We start from the raw sequence: 20,799 nt of genomic DNA, 5'->3' as shown, positions 1-20,799 counted from the left end.
TAGAAAAAGCGAGGCAAAAAAGCAAGCTAGTTGGGTTAAGTATAGCAAGGAATGTAAAAGGGGTCAATCATTCATAGTTTGCAGTTGACACCCTACACCTTGGAGGAGCCTCCAAAATCATTGTGAACCACTTCAAAAGAATATTGAATTCATACCTCGGCCTCTCTCGAGGAGTGGTCGATAAAAAGAAAAGTCAAATTTATGGATGGAATTACTCAGTTGTAATGTTAAACGAGATTTCAAAGATTTTAGAATTTCCATTTGTAAGTGATTGCAGATTGTTTAAATATCTAGGTATACTAATATCTCTGGGTTCCTCAAATGCCGAAGAATGGGAGGAGGTTCTACCAAAAATTAAAAAAATAATTCAATCTTAAGGGGCACAAAGGTTGAATGCAGCGGGAAAGGTTGTTTTGATTAAGTATGTATTTTCATCACTACCTGTTTACATGGGATCAAGTATGCTCGCTCCAAAAGGGGTAATCCATCAAATCAATAGCCTTATCCAAAAGTTTCTTTAGAAAGAAGGTAAAAACAATGAGAAGATGTTTCATTTAGTGAATTGGAGCACAGTTTGACTTCCCAAATGTTGTGGTGGTCCAGTGATCAAAGGTCCCATGTTCATGAATCTTGCCCTAGGAGTAGAAATTGTTAGGTGCCTCCTCTTAGAATCTAAAGAGGGGTGGAGTAGGCATTTATTTGAAAATATTTTCATAAGAATGAGATTATTAGACCTGAAAAAGAAACATGGCTAGAGCGTAATAAAACAGTATTTGATGGATTTTGTCCAAATGCATCCTCTGCAACCATCAAAACATTGAATTTACTCTTTGAATCAATAACAACTTAATGATATGATCTAGGAGAATTTGACAAATTGACGCTAGGTGAAAGGGAATGGCTCTACTTGGCAAACAACCACATCAGGATGGCAACCTTAGTTGTAAACCAACATTTAAGAAATATTTTTGTATAAGAATGGATCCCGAAGAGTTTTGAAATTGGAGGATCAACAAAGGGAAATTCGCTCTCTTTTTTCATGGAGCATCGAAAGGTAACCCAAGGCAGGTTGGAGTGGTGGGGGTTATCTATCGCATGGATCAAGAAATGGAGTTACAATATGCATGGGACTTGGGGGTCGCTTCTAACAATCAAGATGAATTTTTAGGATTGTGGCCAGGATGGAGTTGGTTATCTCAAGGGATATCCGAGAACTGATGGTATTTGGGGATTCTATGATAGTTATCCAATAAGTTATCAAGCTTCAAGAGAATGCTAATTAAGCTAACCCCACTACGTTACAAAGAATTAAAATACAATTGAGAATATTTGTAAAAATTGAATTTTATCATATCGAAAGACATCTAAACTCAAAAACGGATGCCTCGGCAAATAAGGGAGCAATGTCAGAACAAAAAATATTGATTAAAAATGAAACTATTAGACATTTAAAAAAAAAAACATTATTGTTAGAAGTGCAAATAATGTCATGGATATCTCTTCTCAATAATATTGGCTTTTAATTATTATGGATACATTCCCAATAATATCGGCTTTTAATTATTATGGATTTAATTAATCTAATTAATTATTTTGACTTTTAATTAATGGTTTTAAATATAACTTTTGGTAATTTTTTAAATGTTATAAAATATATGAAAATTAAATTTAATATTTGAAAATTTCAAAAATAATTTTTAAATTTTTTAACATCTATATTTCATATCAAGATTTTTATTTGACTAATTTTATTTAATTTAAAGTATATTTATCAAATAAATAAAATTAATTTAAAAATTTAAAACTTGTTTTATATATCCAATATAACACACACATAAACGTATTTTATATTTATTTGAAATGATTTTTTCAAGGGTTTCAAGTAAGATTGTATGATTTTTCATTGTTTAAAATACATTTTTAAATATATCTATCTCAATGCGTGTCTCACAAACAGCAAGAGAAGTTATGGATAAATTTAGTAAAAAGCTATGGGGAAAAGAGTTGGGTAGAAAGGAAAAAAATTACATCTGTGATCTACAACAACAAGAGTTCATTGGAGCTAGCATTTTGTAGAGGGCAAATCTTCTTATTGTTCAATTAAGGACCAACTCGCATCAACTTCGGTGTGAAATAGGATGGTGGAAAAGCCCTAAAGAAGCTTGGGAAGAACGAGTGTGTACATTTTGCACCTCTTGGGGTGTGGAATAGCAAAAACATTTCATTTTGTGGAATCCGAAAAAAAACATTTCATTTTAGAATGTGATGCACTCAAAGACATCAAAGAAAGTTATGAGAACATGTTAGCATTAGTTTGTTGGCATTGTCTTTTTAGCGAGGGGATTGTTGAAAGGTTGGGCCAGCGCATCATCAATTTGAATCGGAAAAGGATTGAATTGCAAAAAGCTAAAAACAGGGAACTAATGATCTCATAGACTATGTTTAGTCTAATGAACCTTAAAATATCATTTCATTACATAAATGGATTCGGAACACTCAATAACCTCGAGAAGAATTAAATTCTATAAATTAAACAATTTGTACTCAATTTTTTTGGATAACATCCACAATGTTGCAAATTGAGAGGAAACATATATATATTTTTAATATTTTCCTCTCAACTTTTTTTCCAAAACAGAAAATCATTCATTCATTTAGATTAAACTGAAAATATCACTAAATTATAATAGATTTTCCCACTTGAATTTTTTTTTTTATTACATTCATCCATAAAAAAAACATTACTGAATTTTTGTTCTTAAACTTACATTCCAATTAAGACACAGATTTGCTAAATGACACTTAACCTTTGCTCTAAAAAAGTACTGGACCCTATTCAATCTGTTATGAATTGATAAAACAGTGATTCCATAAGATCTTTACAAAAAGAAGGAACCCCAATGATTGATCTGAAAATAAATATTTTCCCCTCAACTTGACATGATATAATTTAGGAGGCAAGCAACCGCATTCGACCCACGTGCAATAATAAAAGTGACCAATGTTATGATTGACAGACCTGGCAACAACTAGCGGGAAAGAGAGTTGTTGCTGTTCAAAGAGGTGCAATAATACTATACATACTTTAGTAGTTGCTGTTCAAAGAGTTGCAATAATACAATACATAGCTGTAGCGAAAGCAAGAAGAGCAATAAAGCGAGAAATCAAGGGAGCAGTACGTGCACGGCCTTTGCCGTGGAGGGAATGGATTACAAAATTGCAGTAACTTACCATTCCATTCATCCAGTCTTTTGCTCGTGCTTTATTTTCTTTTTGGCCTCTCTTTCTCTGTTCATGTTAGGTTGTTTATTGTGTGTTTTGATTATCATCTTTTGCACTGCACAGATGGGATTTATAAATCGAGAATGCTAAAGAAATGCTAATCTTTCTTAAACAACCCTGTGAGGGAAAGTGGAAATCCATTCCCGCATCACATCACATCACTCATATATTGATGCACGGGAATAGAGTTGGTGGGACTGCCTCTAAATCATCTCATAAAGCACATCAAATGGGAGTGGGAAAAAGGACATCGATTCTCGCCTCACATCACATCAAGCATATATGGATGCAAATGGGAAAGCATATTGAGCCATTAATACCCAGGGTACTATATATTTAGTGCTGAATAATGTATCTATCTATTGCTCAATAATGTAATTGATTAAATTTAACGATAGGCATATTCTACCTCACTTATTAATAGTTCAATATTGGCTACATAAACTTGTAAATATTAGCAGAATATAAATAATATGTTATAAAAAATTATTTGAGTGGAGCGATATATGCTCACCATAAAATTATCAAAATTTAACGATAAACATATACAACCACAATTCCAATAATAAACATATACAACCACAACCCAATTAATACCCTATAACAAACATATACAACCACAACCCAGTTAATACCCTATAACATCCTCAATATTTGTTACCCCAATTAATACCCTATAACATGCTCAATATTTGTTACCGTAAATATTAGCCAATGCACATGATTATCCATCCTGTAAATCATCTCACAAGTTTAGTTGCGGACACGAAAAGATAGAGTGGGCAAGTCATTACCCATCGTACATTATTCATCTAAATCATCTCATAAGTCATATCTTCGTCGTACATTTATTCGTTGCATACAGTCGGCAAGTCATATACCTATCATACATTATTCATGTAAATCATCTCATAAGTCATATTCGTCGTACATTTATTTCTATTCACTTCACAGCCTTTATCTTTTGAGATTCCTATTCCTTGGCAGGAATCTGTCCTATCTACTGCTAAAAGATCAGGGAATCTATCTGTCCTATCCAATGTAGAAGATTTGAGGCTTAATGTATCTTTATTCCATGATGGAAAAAGATTGATAAAAAAATATAAAAAATAATCACATATATTTACCAATGGATAATAATCTGATTCCCCGTTACTTTCAGCTGTTAAAGTAACGGAGGAACAACTTTACCACCGAGAAAAAACAAATTTACCTTTTTTCCGTTTCAGTTTACTTATGAAGAAGGGGAAAAATTAAGATAATTAGGAAAAAAAAGATTTAACTTAGTTTTATAAGATCATATTCAAATTTTATAGAGAGTGGTGGATATTAAGAAAAAACAGAAAAATTAAGATAATTAAGAAAAAAATTAAACTTAGTTTTATAAGATTATATTCAAATTTTAGAGAGAGTGGTGGAGATTAAGAATGGATTGTGGGGTTACATTATTTTACGGAGTGTTTAGATTTTATTATTTTGGGTAATTTTAGTGATGGTGTTGAAAGATTATTTTTTCAGTTTTCACCTAAACACAAGGTCTTTACCTAAACACAATTTAATATAGTTAAAAAAAAATATAGTCTATTTAATTTATCTAAAATCCTAGAAGGGATTTCTATGAATCATAAATTTGAATTCTGGAATCATAAATTTGAATGATTCCTAAATTTGAATTATGTAATTAAGGAAAATTTAACCATTAAAATTTATCTTAAAGTTTAAATAGTTTAGCTAATCTTACTTGTCCCTAATATGCAAGCTATAAAATATTTGGTGATTTATCTGTAAAAATATTTCATATTTCTAATAATTTTATATAGAGTGTTTATAAGATTTTGGCCATATTTAAGGTAAAATGATATTATATTAAAAAATCTAACAAATCATTTTTATAAAAAATAGAAATTGGCCATTTCTTTTAAATTACTCCACCTACTAGCCCCTCAAATTTTCCATATATGTAATCCACATAGTTTGATTTTTTCAAAAGTTTGTAACTGAGTCCATTTATGCATTCAAAACACATTTTAAATAACAAACAACCACAATCTAACTAAAAATTATATCATTGATTTTGGAAAAAAAAATACTCAAAATGTGTAGATTGAACCATAAATTCCATCTTATTCTTAAACCAATAATATTGAATTTAACTCAACTTAAAAACAATTTTATATTTAATAGTTTTATTTTAATTTCTTCATTTTTATCAAAAGCTATATCACTAGAAAACCAAAATATTAAAAGACTTTGATTTTAGGATAAATTTGCTGGAATCACAATATTGGAAAATTAATTCAACTTGATTCAATTTGTAATAAGAAATTTGTACCTATAAATACAACAATGAAACCTTTGGATTTAGTTTTGAGGTTTCTCGGACATGCATTAATTGATTACATAATGCACCATAACCCTAATGAATTAGGGGTCCACCAATCCCCCCCTTAATACGAAGGGGTGTATATAAGTCTAAGAAGAGAGAAAAAATGCAAATGCATGACAACCAATGGCTGAATAAGCTCTCTAAAATGATGGTTTTAAGAGAAAATCACAAACAAACCAAAAGGTGTGAGAACTCAAGGCCTCAATTAATGTTGGTTTTAGGTTGATGACCAACTCTGGAACTATCAAAGCAGTTCATGAAACGATTCGTAGTCTGGCTAGAAGCTAAAGTCTTCTACTAGTGGAAGTGCTCCCTAACACAAACTATATCATAAACCAAAATATTCTACAGGTGGTGGTGGTGGTTCAGGCCACCAACCAAAAAACGTCAACCAAAAGCAGACTCATAAGACATTGCTCTATCTCTAGCTACAACTCTAAATCTAGTTATGGCTATCTCTGGATGTACACTCATACAACATGTTCATGCTGTGTCTGAGGCTTACTTGATAAATTTTCGAATGATGAATCTTTGAAGTTGCTAATTGACCATCAATTCCCCTTGTCAAATACATGGTGATAACATGAAGAAGACTTCACTACAAGATTAGTCAATACTCGAAAAAAAAATTGGTATGATCGGTATAACTTCGTGGTTTTTGAAGACCATTGCCAAGAAGTGATCCATCTAAGGTGAATCTTTGTTCTTGTAAGAGTTTTGTTTCTAGAACGTTTTCCTGAATGGTGATTGTGCTTACCACAATGCTTACAAGGATGAAGATCAAAACACCGATATTTCACATGACCAACTCGATCACATGTTGGCATCTGACAATGTGTGGTTGTTGTGCAACATGAGAAAGCAAAGATGGATCATCGTGAAGGAATTCAGCGCTGCAAATCTGTATCGGCTTGGAATATTCTGGAATATGAAAGGACACATCTTTGCCATATTCGAGACTAATTATATTCTTCTTGTTTACAACTTCTTCCCAAGGTCTGATGAAGGTCTTCGGAAGTGTAGGTTTAACCTTCACATCTACATGCAAATCCACTACTGAAATAACTCCATTATTTTGATTAGTCTCTAACTGCTGATGGAAGTTAGGCTCAAAGAGAGAGTTGTTTTGAATAAGAACCAGTTCAAAATTATAACCCTTCTTGGTGGTCTGGGTCCAGGTGTAATGGATAATCGTTCAAATCTAGAAACGATTTCTACAAGTTCATGTGGAACTTCTTCTTAGATTTCCTTTGGAGTATCAATCATCTACCTCCAAACTTGGCTATTCTGCTAAATTAGCAGAACTGCTTAATTTTAACCGCAATATGACAACCTTTCAATTGCCACAGAATCAAAAGGAATTCAAACTTTTGGTTAATTCCTTATCGTGTCCGCTTTTCCACAAACATTATCGTGTTAACTCTCTGCCGTTGATCTTACCTTTCAATCCGATGGTTGTTGGTTCACCCGATCAACAAACTAATCGGCGATCCTCCACCGTTGATCAAAGCACACTTGATCCAACGGTTAACAACGATATCGGACGGGGATCTTGCGCGATGTTTACCACCCGATAAAGTGGTTTTCTCTCTCCACCCGAGTGCTACGTGTCGGTCGATTAATGGAATCGCTTAGAATTTCAAAAGACAACTTACCACTTTTTCTTCACCCGATAAACAACTTCACTGATAAAACCGCTTTTCTTCCTTGACTAACGCACGAGCTTATTGTCACACGATGACCGTTAGATCTATTGGATCTGTAGATCAGACGGTTCTAGACTCCTTTGGGTTAACACAATTTTGTCAGGGTTTTTTGTTCTCTATTCTATCAAACTTAACACTTCCGCCACATTTAACTTGTATCTACCCTTATTCTCCAATGTTTTTAGAACATAACCAATTTATTTCAAAACATGGGAAACACAAGATTGTACAATACAATACAGATTTTACATACTCTAATTCAAAAGTCAAACTGTAAATCAACAGAACTCAGAGATATTTCGAAGGAATACAATGCCTCCGGGATTGACCAATTATACGCAAAATACACAGAGTTATAATTTCTGCAACTTAATCTTATATGGCCAACTCAAGCCAAATCAATGAAAATCCCTTTACAATCATTCAGGACTTACATAAATACCATTTCATTCTAACAATTAGATCCTTAATCAAAGGATCGAATATATCTAATCTTAGAAAATACCTAATTTGGTTGATATTCTCCTCGAGAATCTGAAGTAATCTAAACAACTTGAATTAATTATAAAATCACTCAATCCCTAAATCCTAGCTCAAATCCTATCTAGAAACTTTGTAAATTGACAGCTAAAAGATCCCATTCCTCTGCTTGTAAACTTTTTTTGTATTTTTGGAATAAATTCGAAGCCTTTTGTCTTCAAGCCTCATGCTCCTGCATCACTTCTTTTGTGGTTCATCTCGTTGTAGCTGAGATTCAAGCTCCAAAAACTCAATCTTGTCTTGAGCATTTTGTAAATAGGTTTGAATGCTAGAGAGAGTGTCCTTGTTGAATTGGACACTCTTATGGACATTAGACAACATTAGAGTGTTTAATAACTCTAACAAATCATTGAGTCTCTTCATTTTATCTAGCTTCTTATTAGAAAAAACTTACAATCAACTTTGGGTGTCGGCTTCAATCGAAAACGGGCCCACTTACGATGCAAATTCAACTTAAATGTATGAAATGTAGAAAGAATCAATGGCAGAAACATGTAATGTTTGCTATTTTGTAGGTAAATTGATTACATAACACACCATAACCCTAACACTTTAGGTGTCAACAATTCCTTTTTCTCCCAACTATTCTTGTAATGCTCATAAACTAAAATTTAGGTATAGTTGGCTTTCCCACCATCAATATTTATAATACTTGTTGACTAGGTGTTAGAAAAAAAATTGATGAAAGCGAAATATTCAGGGCCTTTGTCAACAACCACCACGTCCCATGATAAGTCATTCAAGGTAGACTATGAATACATATATTTCACTTGCACATCCTTGGCCAAACCTTGTCCAATATAGGCTTTCAAAGTCTCTAATAAATAAAACTTAACTCCCATGCAAATATAATCCAAGGTAGTTTCATCATATACTTATTAATGATAGCACTGTTGGAATCACAATATTAGAAAATGAATTCAATTTGTATTAAGAATTTTGTACATATAAATACAACAATGAAATCGTGAATCAATTGATTACATAACGCACCATAACCCTAACGAATTAGGTGTCTAACAAAAATGTTCCTCGATTTGTCCACGAGGTCTTGGATATATATTAATCGAGTGTCGAGATAAGACACTCTTAAATGCTAAGTCACATGTTCAGTTCCCTACTTATTTGGGTATTATTCTCAGACATGACCATCATATAACCTCACCATTGTCAAACTTACAAAAGTTGACTCAATCTAAATACAATTTAATATTTAGTTAATTTATTTTGATTTTGATTTTTTTAAAATAAAAAAAATAATTACTTTTTAAAATTATTGAAATTTAATTTTGATTTTTAAAAAAAAATAATTTATAATTATTTTTACATTTTTATAAACTTCGTTTGATTAATCATTTAAAGATTCAGATATTAAAAAGCATTAAAAATATTATTAAAGTCACAATTTATCATCATTGAAATGATTATTATTCAAATGGAGTTATATAACTGTTTTATTTTTTTTACTTATTTAAGTTATATATTTAATTTTTTGTTATGATTTGGTTGATTTTATGTTACTATAATCATATAAATTAAACTATTAGTTAATCATTTTACATGGTTAAAATAAAAAATCATAAAACTAACTAAATTATAAATTTATTATTATTATTATTATTATTATTATAAAAAAACTAATATATTAGTTAAACATATATTCATTGAAAAAAAAACATATAACAAGGATTTTTCTCATTTTATTATGGAGATTTTTAACTTGTAAATAGACTTTGTTACAATATCATGGACCAATACCATGGCTTATCAATACCAAAAAACATAACTCATTTTATAACAATATAGATCCATTTTAATCACGAATCTACCAAGATCCCACGGATCAACGTTATCCATATTAATCACAAATCTACCAAGATCCCTTGGTATCCAATTTAATCACGGATCTACCAAGATCCCATGGATCAACGATATAGAATATGTGTAATTTTTCATTGTTTAAATTGTATTTTGACAAATTTATTATTATTAATATTTTATATTAAAAATTTAATAAATTATAGGTTTCCTAAGTTATATTTTATTTTATAAAAAAATGATTTTAACTTTTTTCTTTTTGAACATTGAAATATTTTACTATGGTAAATATTAACGCACATTCTATATATACAACTTCTTCTCTTTATATAGTTCATATTAAAATATATTAGTTAATATGGATATTCTAACTATTTATTTAAATTTTATATTGAAATATTTATAAGAGAATATAAGTTATTTTTAATTAATTTATCTAGAGTTATATAAAATTATGTAATTTAACATAGACATCAAAATATTTTATTTATTAGAGTGGAAGTGAAATATCAAATAACAAGTAAGCACAATGAGAATGCAATTATTAATGTTTTATAATGTTTTTCATTAAAATTAATCAAATATGTATAATCATTTATGTTTTTATTATAGTCAATAGTGTTTTTTCATTTAAAATAATGTAAAAAGACACATATCAACTCCAAATTAAACACATGTGAAATTACATATAACCCATAGATTGTAAAATTGAGTAATAAGATAAACATATTTAAATTATCTTCAACCACTTATAATATGCCAAAACCTCTATTAAATCAAACATCGAAGATAATTTGGCAACCTGCAAGATAATATCTATTATAAAATTGAGTAATAAGATAAACATATTTAAATTATCTTCAACAACTTATAATATGCCAAAACCTCTATTAAATCAAACATCGAAGATAATTTGGAAACCTGCAAGATAATATCAAACATCGAAGATAATTTGGAAACCTCCAAGATAATTTGGACACAATGGATCTGGTTGGGTCTTTGTTAAAAACTTATATGCATTGATAAATACCTTTTCTCAATGGTCGAAACTCCACAAGTTTCCTAAACTCCACACAATTTACTTACAAAAAATTTACATTAACAATATTCTTTAATTCATTTTTTTTTTTAATTTATTAAAATTTATTAAAAAACATTAAAATATGTTATAGTAGGTAAGTTGTGAATAATAACCAGCCACATAGCAGTGAGTCCGGCTTAGTTTAAATATAAATATATTAAAGTAATAGAAATATTTTTTTTAAAATTTTTAAAATTAAATAATAATAATAATAATTTAATTATTTATTAAATTTAATATATTTATATTTAAAAATAATGATAGATACAAATTTTATTATATTATAAAATAAAAAATTTAATATTAATAAAACATAAATATAAAAAATAAATTAGCCGCACAACCTTTTTCTTATTATAATGGTGAAGTTTTTGAAAAAATTAAATATTAAACTAAATATTCTGAAATTTTTTAAATTTGAACTTTTATTTTCTAATTGGTTCATTTACGTGAACCGACTAATTTCATGGGGTTTAAAATTGGATTGTCAATTTTTTATTTTATTTAAAAAGCAAAAAATAAAAAAAATCTTGTATCTAACCAACTGCGATAACATATTTCATGGTGTTTAAAATTGAATTGTGAAAAAAAAAATTATTAAAAAAAAAAAATCTTGTATGCTACCAAGTGTGCTAACATTTAATAAAAAGTACACTTATCAAATCTAAATATTTATGAAAAGCAGTAGTCTTTAACGCGACTTTTTGAAAGCCTTTCCGGCGATTTTTTCCGGTGAAAATCCGGCAGTAATTTATCGGAATCCAAGTTTGATAGCTAATTTCTGCACAATGAAACCGTCCCAGGGGTTTTTCAGGGTGCTGAATCCGAATATGCAGTTAAAACCATTTTAACTGCAACAAATCATGATTTCATCTCAATTTCTTCCGTCACCGGAATCTCAAAAAGTCGCATTATAGACAACTCCGAAAATGAAAATAATTTGTCATTGTATGAAGTACCAAACCTAGTGTCATAATATTTAATAAAGAGTACACCTCTCAAATCTTAATATTTATGCCTAGTAATTTATTTGTAGGCTTCACTATTTTAATATTTATTTTTACTATATATTTAGTTATAAAATTGTATAGGACAATAAATATAGTCATTCATATATTATATTATATTATTTTTAATTTGAGGGTTTTTAATTTCTTAATTAATAGTTGGATAATGAATTTAATATAAAATAAGTATGAGTTGCAATATTTATTTAAATTAATTTATTTTCATAAACAATTTAGGTTTCTTTTTAAATATGATTTATTTATAATTAATTTACTTAGATAATGTTTAATTTATTTATTTTTTATGTTTTTGTATGAAAAATATTGATGTTGTATTTCAAAATTTATATATTTATAATTTTTAATACAAATTTTTACATAATCATAATAATAATTTGATTTTTAGAGATATAAATATGATATTATTGTAAGACTTCTACCTGCTTAAAAAAAATTTATTTACCCCTATTGACATCAACACTTACATATACTTTGCTTATGGTACTATTATTCTTAGTCACAATGTTAATATCAGCGTTTCACATGCATTACACCCACGACATTATAACACCTAGTCTTAGCACTTTATAAGTGTTTATCCATGGTAACATTAAACGTGCGCATGTTGGTATTAGGCGTATGCATGTATCATTGTCTATGGTAACATTATGATACTTGGTTAATAGTTAAACTTAACCCTATCCACAGTCTCGAGAAGTATCCGATGGTTTGCATGGATATACTTACCATTATGGTTTGAATGATTTGATATTTTATTTAAGTCATCGTCCTGCGGATTCTGCAATTGCTATTTATGATCTCCAATTGTGAACAAAGGCTACCCGTGTCAGCATTTATTCAGTCAGGTCTGGGTTTTTGAGTTTGCTGGAGAGCTCGCTCCGGTTAACGTTTTCCAACCACCATTTTTGGCGCTCTAAGACCTGGGCTTTCACATGATGTCCACCTGGCGTGTAACCAGCCAGCTGGCTTAAGCTGCAACATGCCGGGTGCTACTCCAGTTACCAACGCTGAAGGCGGATCTTTAATGTGCCTAGTACATGGCACGGATGACCCATGTGACAGCGTTCCTTCGGAAAAATCCCGCGCCCATTTCTACGGTGGAGATGGGATCCCCAAATCGACGGTTGATATCTTACCAGGTATGGGTAAAAGTCTTAAGGGTTTCCTATGTCGCACTTGGCCCATTGCAGTTCATTTCCGCATTGACTCTCAACCTTGGCAGGTCTCTGGCGATTGGAATTTCACACAGTGCAGACCACCTACATGTCCAGCCAAGGAGGAGATAGGGGTTTCGCTCGCCAGCCATGGCCGCGGTAAACATGCATTTCTTTATTCACAGTATATGCTTCTTCATTTACGGTTTTGCATTCTTTTGTTTTACTATGGTTCTGATACTCATTTGTCTTGTTTTTCTGGCTTCCCTCTCCTTACAGGTGCGGAATACGAGTGTCGTGATCAGCGCATGGTGGAAAACAGCTCCGTCCATCCTCTTCCGCTTCCTGGTAAGAGGAACCGACGTCATATATGTAAAAATTGTGGAAAGATTCTGAAAATAGTTTTCGGCCGACTTTCTTCTTGGCAAATTGCCGAATCTATGTTCGAGCTATGGTGTTTTATTTTTTATTTTTTATTTTTTATTTTTAATTTCTGAGTCACCCCTTGAATGTGGTTGAAACAGAACCCCGCTCTGGTTTCTCCGTGGCAAACTTGGGTTCTGCCCAGAACTGGTATAGCGGCGTTGCCCAATCCGGATTGCGCTCGCTACATTTTTTTTATACTATGTATCTGAAAAAGGGCCGAGGGTTTACCATGAACATTCATGTTTTCATTCGCAGTTACAGCTGTTGTAATTTCTCTTAACTGATTAATGCATATATAATAATGTACATTTCATATCAAGGTGTTATGGTTTATAATGGATTTTGGGGCTTCTGTCGGGTTAATGCCGACCTTTTACTTTGGTTTATGAATACAGTTGTTCACTGGAAGACTTTCGCTACATTTGTCTGTTCTGCAGGATTCTTGTAAATTCCTATTTCTCGGTTAGAAATATTAACTCCAATGTGTGCATGCTGTGTTTGCTTGTTAAATGTGGTTTATTGTTTCGTTTTGGTGACTATTCGCCGACTTCTCTACCCTGTTCATACCGGCTACGGCCGCCCATTTCACAATGGTGTTCCACAGTTGATTTGGAACGTTTGGCACAGGGGTAGGACAAGTTCCTGGCGTGAGCACAAGTCTCCTTAACCCCCTTATCTCGTTAACGCATGACATTTTAATTTTTCTAATTTCTGTATTCAATGGAAGAGACCTACAGTCACTGTTCGGAAAATTATTCTATGAGCACATGGTCTATTTATTTTTGTCGACCTGATTTTGCTTTCTTAGTTTCGTAGGAATCGCTCTATGGAATCATATAAATCTAGGCTTCCATTTTATCATTTAACATATTATCGTTTTGGTTGGATTCACATCCCGTGATAGATGTTTACGGAATTCTTTTCCTTTTAGCATTTACGTAGTTTACCCAGGAATCATTTCCAGAGGAAAAATCGATGATCCTACTCTTTTCTGGGTTTTGTTCTTTCCCTGTTGGACTGTTCTTTCTATATGGCAGTCGTACAGGGGTTTCATTCTTTTTAAAGATTAATGTTTAAACATAGCTCAAGTCTTTTACTACTTGCATCTATCAGAAGATACTTCCTTTGTACCCTTTTCAGTTCTCTGCTCTGTCATAACTTTTAATTAATCTAACAGCATATACGCAGACTACCAAGTTCTCGGTCATACATACCTGTTCAGAGGCAAACCTCTTAGTGCGCTTGTCCAACCTCCCGACCTTAGGAGGGTCCTCCTCGACCTTCCACCCCCAAGCACTCCTGCAAGATTCTTGCTATCTGCAAACTCTTTGGCACTACCAGAGTTACGCTATCTGGTCCTTACCAGACATAGCAATTTCAGGGAGTTCTCTGCTCCCAACATACGCTATCTGGTCCTTACCAGACGTAGCGTTCGCTGCGAAATTGCAACTTTTCCTGAGCCTTGCTATCTGGTCCTTACCAGACGTAGCAACCTCTTTTTCTTTTTCTTTTTGACATTAAGTATCCTTCCTCTATGAGGGCTCAACCGCCATCTGAAAGTAGTTAGGGTTTTTCCCTTTCTGACATATGTCATATTTTAATTCTAATACCCCTCTGATGAGGAAGCTCTATAATCATTAACAGTTGTTTTTATTTCCAAGCCACACTTGATGGCAACCAATAACAATTATCAACATAATTAATTGAAACAGTAACAACAATAATAATTACTCAGTTTTACCAAACATAACCATAACCAATAGTTAAATTTACTGTTTTTAATTTAAACACTAACAATTAACTGGGGGCATTACATCTCCCCCTCCTGAAGCTCAACATCGTCCTGATGTTGTTCACCCATAAACAGTTCGGGATAATTTACTTTCATGCTCTGTTCATCCTCCCAGGTGGCCTCTTCTGGCCCAAAGTGCTGCCACTGCACTTTAACCTGGGTGATGACTCGTTTCCGCAGCACGACCCTTCTCCGATCTAATATGCTCACCGGCTCGACTAGGAATTCTCCTTCCGGTTCCACCTGAAACACACAACAATCTGATCAGTGTTTCCCCTGGCAAACACTTGTAGTTTAAGCTTCTCACAGTATCCACTTACCTGTATGTCCTGCCAGCTAATTATGTGTTTAGGGTCATAGACATATTTTTTTAAAACTGACACGTGGAAGACATTATGGACCCGGATGTGGCTAGGTAGGGCTAGCTGATAAGCTACCGGCCCCACTCGTGCTAAAATCTGAAAAGGTCCACAAAAACGGGGTGCCAATTTGGCACAACCATTCCATTGTAAAGCGCTTCTCCTTGCCCGAATTCTAACATATACATGTTCTCCCACTTGGTACTCCCTAAAGGTCCTTTTACGATCTGCAAAACTTTTTTGTCTGTCTTGGGCCACTTTTAAATTAACCCGCACTCTCTTAACCATTGCCTCCATCTCTTTTAACATTTCAGGACCCAGCATGAGTCTATCTTCCGGTCCACTCCAATTGGATGGCATGTGGCATTTTCTGCCGTAAAGTACTTCGAAGGGGCTCATCCGCAAGGATGCATGATATCCATTATTATAAGCAAACTCCACAAGATGCAGATACTCTTCCCACCGAGTGGGTTGTTGCATCACATAAGACCTCAGCATGTCCTCCAACACTTGATTCACCCGCTCAGTCTGCCCGTCAGTCTGCGGATGATATGCGGTGCTAAAATTTAATTGAGTTCCCAGACCTTCAAACAGGGTCCTCCAAAACGCTGATGTGAATTTGACATCGCGATCGGATATTATAGTCTTTGGCAGCCCGTGGAGCTTAAATATGTTCTGCATAAAAACATTTGCGATTTGGGCTGCACGATACGTAGATTGAACTGGTATGAAGTGGGCTGTCTTACTGAGTTTGTCCACTACAACCATAATAGAGTCATTGCTCTTCTTGGACTTCGGTAACCCTGTAATAAAATCCATGGTAATAACTTCCCATTTCCATTCTGGTATGGGTAATGGTTGTAACAAACCCGCGGGGTGTTGATGTTCAGCTTTAATTAGCTGACATTCTATGCATCGTGCCAGATATTCCGTTACGTCCCTTTTCATGCCTGGCCAGTGATATTCCTTTCGAAGCGAAGTGATTAACTTTTGATAACCCGGATGTCCCGCATAAGGACTTTTATGATTTTCATCCAGAATTTTCCTCTTAATATCGCTCCGGTCGGGTACACATATTCTTTTCTTGTAACATAAAATGCCTGTTGCGTCCAACTCATAACCTTGTTGCATGATGTGGATGTTTGAATTCTGCACAAGTTGTTTCTTTTGCTGGTAGATTTGATCTTGCTCAGCAGCCTCTATAATTTCTTTGCTAAGGGTAGACCGTCCTTCACTAAGGCCAATTTCATAGAGACAATGCGCTTTTCGGCTTAATGCATCTGCCACCCGGTTTTCTTTTCCTTTTAAGTGTTTGATTTCAAAATCAAAACTGCCCAAAAAGTCCACCCACCTAGCTTGTCTAGCGTTTAAAGTTGGTTGACTTAAGTAGCTAGTTAAGCTGTGATGATCTGTCATCAATAAAAATTTTCTTCCCACCAAATAATGGCGCCACATTTTTAGCGCATGTACTACAGCAGTGAGTTCCAGATCATAGGCTGAATACTTCTGTTCATGTTCCTTCAATTTTCTGGATTCATACGCGATCACCCTCCCCTCTTGCATCAACACCCCTCCTACACCTTCTTTGCTTGCATCTGTGCAGACTACGTAATCTTTTCCCGGGTCTGCAATGCTCAGCACAGGTGCAGTAGTGAGCAAGTGTTTGAGTTGCTCAAAACTCTGTTGACACTCCGCTGTCCACTTAAAGATTTTCCCTTTCTTTTGCAAGGAGGTGATGGGGTATGCAACCCTGGAAAAATTTTCCACGAACCGCCTATAATATCCAGCCAGCCCCATGAAAGACCTGATATCTGCCACGTCTTTTGGTGTTGGCCATTCCATTATGGTTTTAATCTTTTCAGGGTCCACAGCAATGCCTTTCTCGGTGATGATGTGCCCCAAATACTGGATCTGCTTTTTATAAAAGTCGCATTTGCTAAATTTTCCATATAACTGATGTTCCCGTAGAGTCTGTAGCACAAGTTTGAGATGCTCCTCATGCTCTTTAATATTCTGAGAGTATATCAGTATATCATCAATAAAAATTAACACGAATTTATCCAAATACTGATGGAATACACTATTCATCAGGCACATAAACGTTGCAGGTGCATTGGTCAACCCGAAAGGCAGTACCACGAACTCATAGTGTCCATAACGGGTTCGAAAAGCAGTTTTGGCTATATCCTCTTCCTTAATTCTGATTTGATGATAACCAGATCTCAAATCGATCTTTGAAAATATCGTCGCCCCTTTCACCTGATCGAACAGTTCATCGATACGGGGTAGTGGGTATTTGTTTTTCACTGTCAATTTATTCAGCTGTCGATAATCTATGCACATACGGAGTGTTCCATCCTTTTTCCTAACAAACAGTACCGGGGCTCCCCAGGGAGATACACTGGGACAGATGTACTTCTTGTCCAACAGCTCTTGCAGCTGCATCTTTAATTCTGTTAATTCCGGCACACTCATCCGGTACGGTGCTCGAGACACTGGGGCTGCACCAGGCACCAGCTCTATGGTAAAATCCAAATCTCTTTTAGGGGGAAATCCTGGTATTTCCTCGGGAAACACATCTGCAAATTCTTGCACTACCGGTATGCTTTCCAGTGCATTATCTTTATCTTCAGATTTTGCATGACCCACTTGAACTGCATATACTTGACACTTTTTCCGGATGCATTTAGCCAGTTGTGAGGCAGTAATTGGCCGAATCTGAACTGGCTTCAGAATACCCTGAATTTCCTGTTCATTTCCCAGTTCATCCCGGTAGGAAATTGTCTTGGTTTTGCAATTTATTATGGACCACCGCCTTTCCAGCCAGTCCATTCCAATTAACACATCATAAGAGCCGAGAGGAAGTACATTTAATTCTGCTGTCACTGTCTGTCCAGCTATCTTTAATGGACAGTTGCTGACCTTGGCCAGCACCCGCCTTTTGGCCCCGGTAGCTAGCTGAACCAACCATGGACTCTTAAACTTAACAGATTGTAAATTACAGCTTTCCACTATTTTGGGGCTAACATAACTTAATGTAGCTCCTGGGTCTACTAAAACAGAAACAGTTCGATCAAAAATCTTACCTTCGAACTCTACCATCGTTGGCTGGTAATCAGCTTGACGGTCCTCGAGAGCGGCATTTATTCTTGGTATGGACCGAGCTACATCTCCCACTGTAGAAGCTTCATAAACCTGGGACACCTGATCACTACCCTTTCGGTGAGGACAGTTCTTAATATAATGTGGCCCACCACAACCCCAGCACTGTACTGGCGGTCTAACTGTCCCCTCATTATCAACTCTGCCCGGCTGCTCGCTATATTTGGGCTCATTAGGTGGTTTTATTCTGAGCTGATTTCTAGACTGATTCCTACTGCTGGGCCCTTTTGAACCTCCTTTGCTGAAACTGCCACGAGCTCCCTTAACTCCCATAGTGGTTTTGCCGCCCTTTCTATCCACCCAACGCTTTCCAAAGCTTTCTCCCTTTTGTTTATTCTGCTGATAGCATATTCTAGCTTTCCGAATCGCTTCATCCATGGTCTTCGGGTTATCAAATTCAATCCTTTCCCGCATTGTTTGGGGTAGACTGCTAACAAACCGCTGCACTTTTGCCTTTTCCTCCCGAATATATGGTACATAGCGGAGCAGAGATGTAAATTTGGTAATGAATTCATCCATGGTCTGCTGCCCAAGCCGCAGATCATGAAATTCCCGTGCTTTTTCATCGTAAAAGCGTTCAGTCAAGTATTTCTCCTTGAAGTACTTCTGAAAAATTTCCCAAGTTATATCCTGTTCACTCACTCCCCGCACCATCTTGACTTCCTCCCACCATAATGTAGCTTTGGCCTGCAGCTGGAAAATAGCCAGCCGTGCCTTAAGATGGTGGTCATATTCGTAAACTTGGAAATATTTGTTCATGTTTATTAACCAGGCTTCCGCAGCCTCCTCGGACTCCCCATCAAAATGCGGCGGCTTAATCTTCCGAAACTCTCCTTGTAGTTCTATCCGCTGTCTTTTTGAGGTTTGATGTTCAGAAGCGTTGTCAGATTTCTCACCTCGAGCCTCCGCCCTTCCCTCTGTTTCGTCCTGATCAGTATGGTAATCTTGTTCTTCTGATACATGCTTTTGCTCCGGACTGGGGTTAGGCTGGTGCTGGTTTTGTTTATCTGATAAACTTTTCAGGATCCTTTCCTGTTCCATGGTCAATCTGGTGTTGTCCTCTCGCAAACGAGCCATCTCGTTCTTCAATTCCTGGACCGTCTCCAATATGGTCAAATTGGTGCTGCGTGCCTCCTCCCCTAGCTGCACCCAAATCTCAGGATTTCCCTGAGGGTGGGTGACGTTGTCTGGTCTGTCCACATTTCCATGAGGAGCGCTGCTCGTTCTCCTCATTCTGCTGTCACCTGTTCAGAAGATTAGTTCCTTTTCCACAAATATTACATGCAATACATCATTGGATAATCCCTACTTGCTCATTAATTCAATTATTTATATCAGTTTCTCAGTTATGGTTGACCCGAGGTCACAGAGTTGCAACCTCGCTCTGATACCACTTGTAAGACTTCTACCTGCTAAAAAAAAATTTATTTACCCCTATTGACATTAACACTTACATATACTTTGCTTAAGGTACATTATTCTTAGTCACAATGTTAATATCAGCGTTTCACATGCATTACACCCACGGCATTATAACACCTAGTCTTAGCACTTTATAAATGTTTGTCCACGGTAACATTAAACGTGCGCAATGTTGGCGTTAGGCGTATGTATGTATCGTTGACTATGGTAATAATATGATGCTTGGTTAATAATTAATCTTAACCCTTCCCGCAGTCTCGAGAAGTATCCGATGGTAGCTTGGATATACTTACCATTATGGTTGAATGATTTGATATGTTACTTAAGTCCTCGTCCTGCGGATTCTGCAATTGCCATTAATAATCTCCAATCGTAAACAAGGTTACCCGTGCCAGCATTCCATCAGTCAGGTCTGGGTTTTCGAGTTTGCTGGAGAGCTCACTCCGGTTAACGTTTTCCGACCACCATTTTTGGCGCTCTGAGACCTGGGCTTTCTTATGATGTCCACCTGGCGTGTAACCAGCTAGCTGGCTTAAGCTGCAATAGGCCGGGGCTACTCCAGTTACCAACGCTGAAGGCGGATCTTTAATGTGCCTGGTACATGGCACGGATGACCCATGTGACAGCGTTCTTCGGAAAAATC

At 35.0% G+C, this 20,799-nt stretch overlaps 1 protein-coding gene across 1 annotated transcript; it reads right to left on the bottom strand.

Annotated features, from left to right (window-relative positions):
* Positions 1-15,364: 15,364 nt before the first annotated feature.
* Positions 15,365-19,967, bottom strand: LOC149228356 (uncharacterized). Its single transcript, XM_089380751.1, has 6 exons — positions 18,672-19,967; positions 17,695-18,530; positions 17,077-17,322; positions 16,478-16,806; positions 16,157-16,375; positions 15,365-15,456 (listed from the first exon to the last, which is right to left on the bottom strand). The coding sequence occupies exons 1-6, from the start codon at positions 19,965-19,967 to the stop codon at positions 15,365-15,367; spliced, it is 3,018 nt and encodes a 1,005-aa protein (XP_089236877.1).
* Between the last annotated feature and the right edge of the window lie 832 nt (positions 19,968-20,799).

The sequence above is a fragment of the Pinus tabuliformis genome, chromosome J, assembly GCF_031772625.1.
Source record: "Pinus tabuliformis cultivar Carrire ecotype Pingquan chromosome J, CPIR1, whole genome shotgun sequence".
Lineage (NCBI taxonomy): Eukaryota > Viridiplantae > Streptophyta > Pinopsida > Pinales > Pinaceae > Pinus > Pinus tabuliformis.
Note: the sequence above shows the minus strand (reverse complement) of the source record. Positions and strands in the feature narration are given on the sequence as shown.

Bases quoted from the DNA above. Each gene is read 5' to 3' on its own strand.
- LOC149228356 (XM_089380751.1), bottom strand. From the start codon at position 19,967: ATGAGGAGAACGAGCAGCGCTCCTCATGGAAATGTGGACAGACCAGAC. The intron at 18,531-18,671 runs GTAGAGTTCGAA...TGGTTGGTTCAG, and splicing joins CTGATTACCAGCCAACGATG to CTAGCTACCGGGGCCAAAAG. The intron at 17,323-17,694 runs GTTGACCAATGC...AAATTTTTCCAG, and splicing joins TTCGTGGTACTGCCTTTCGG to GGTTGCATACCCCATCACCT.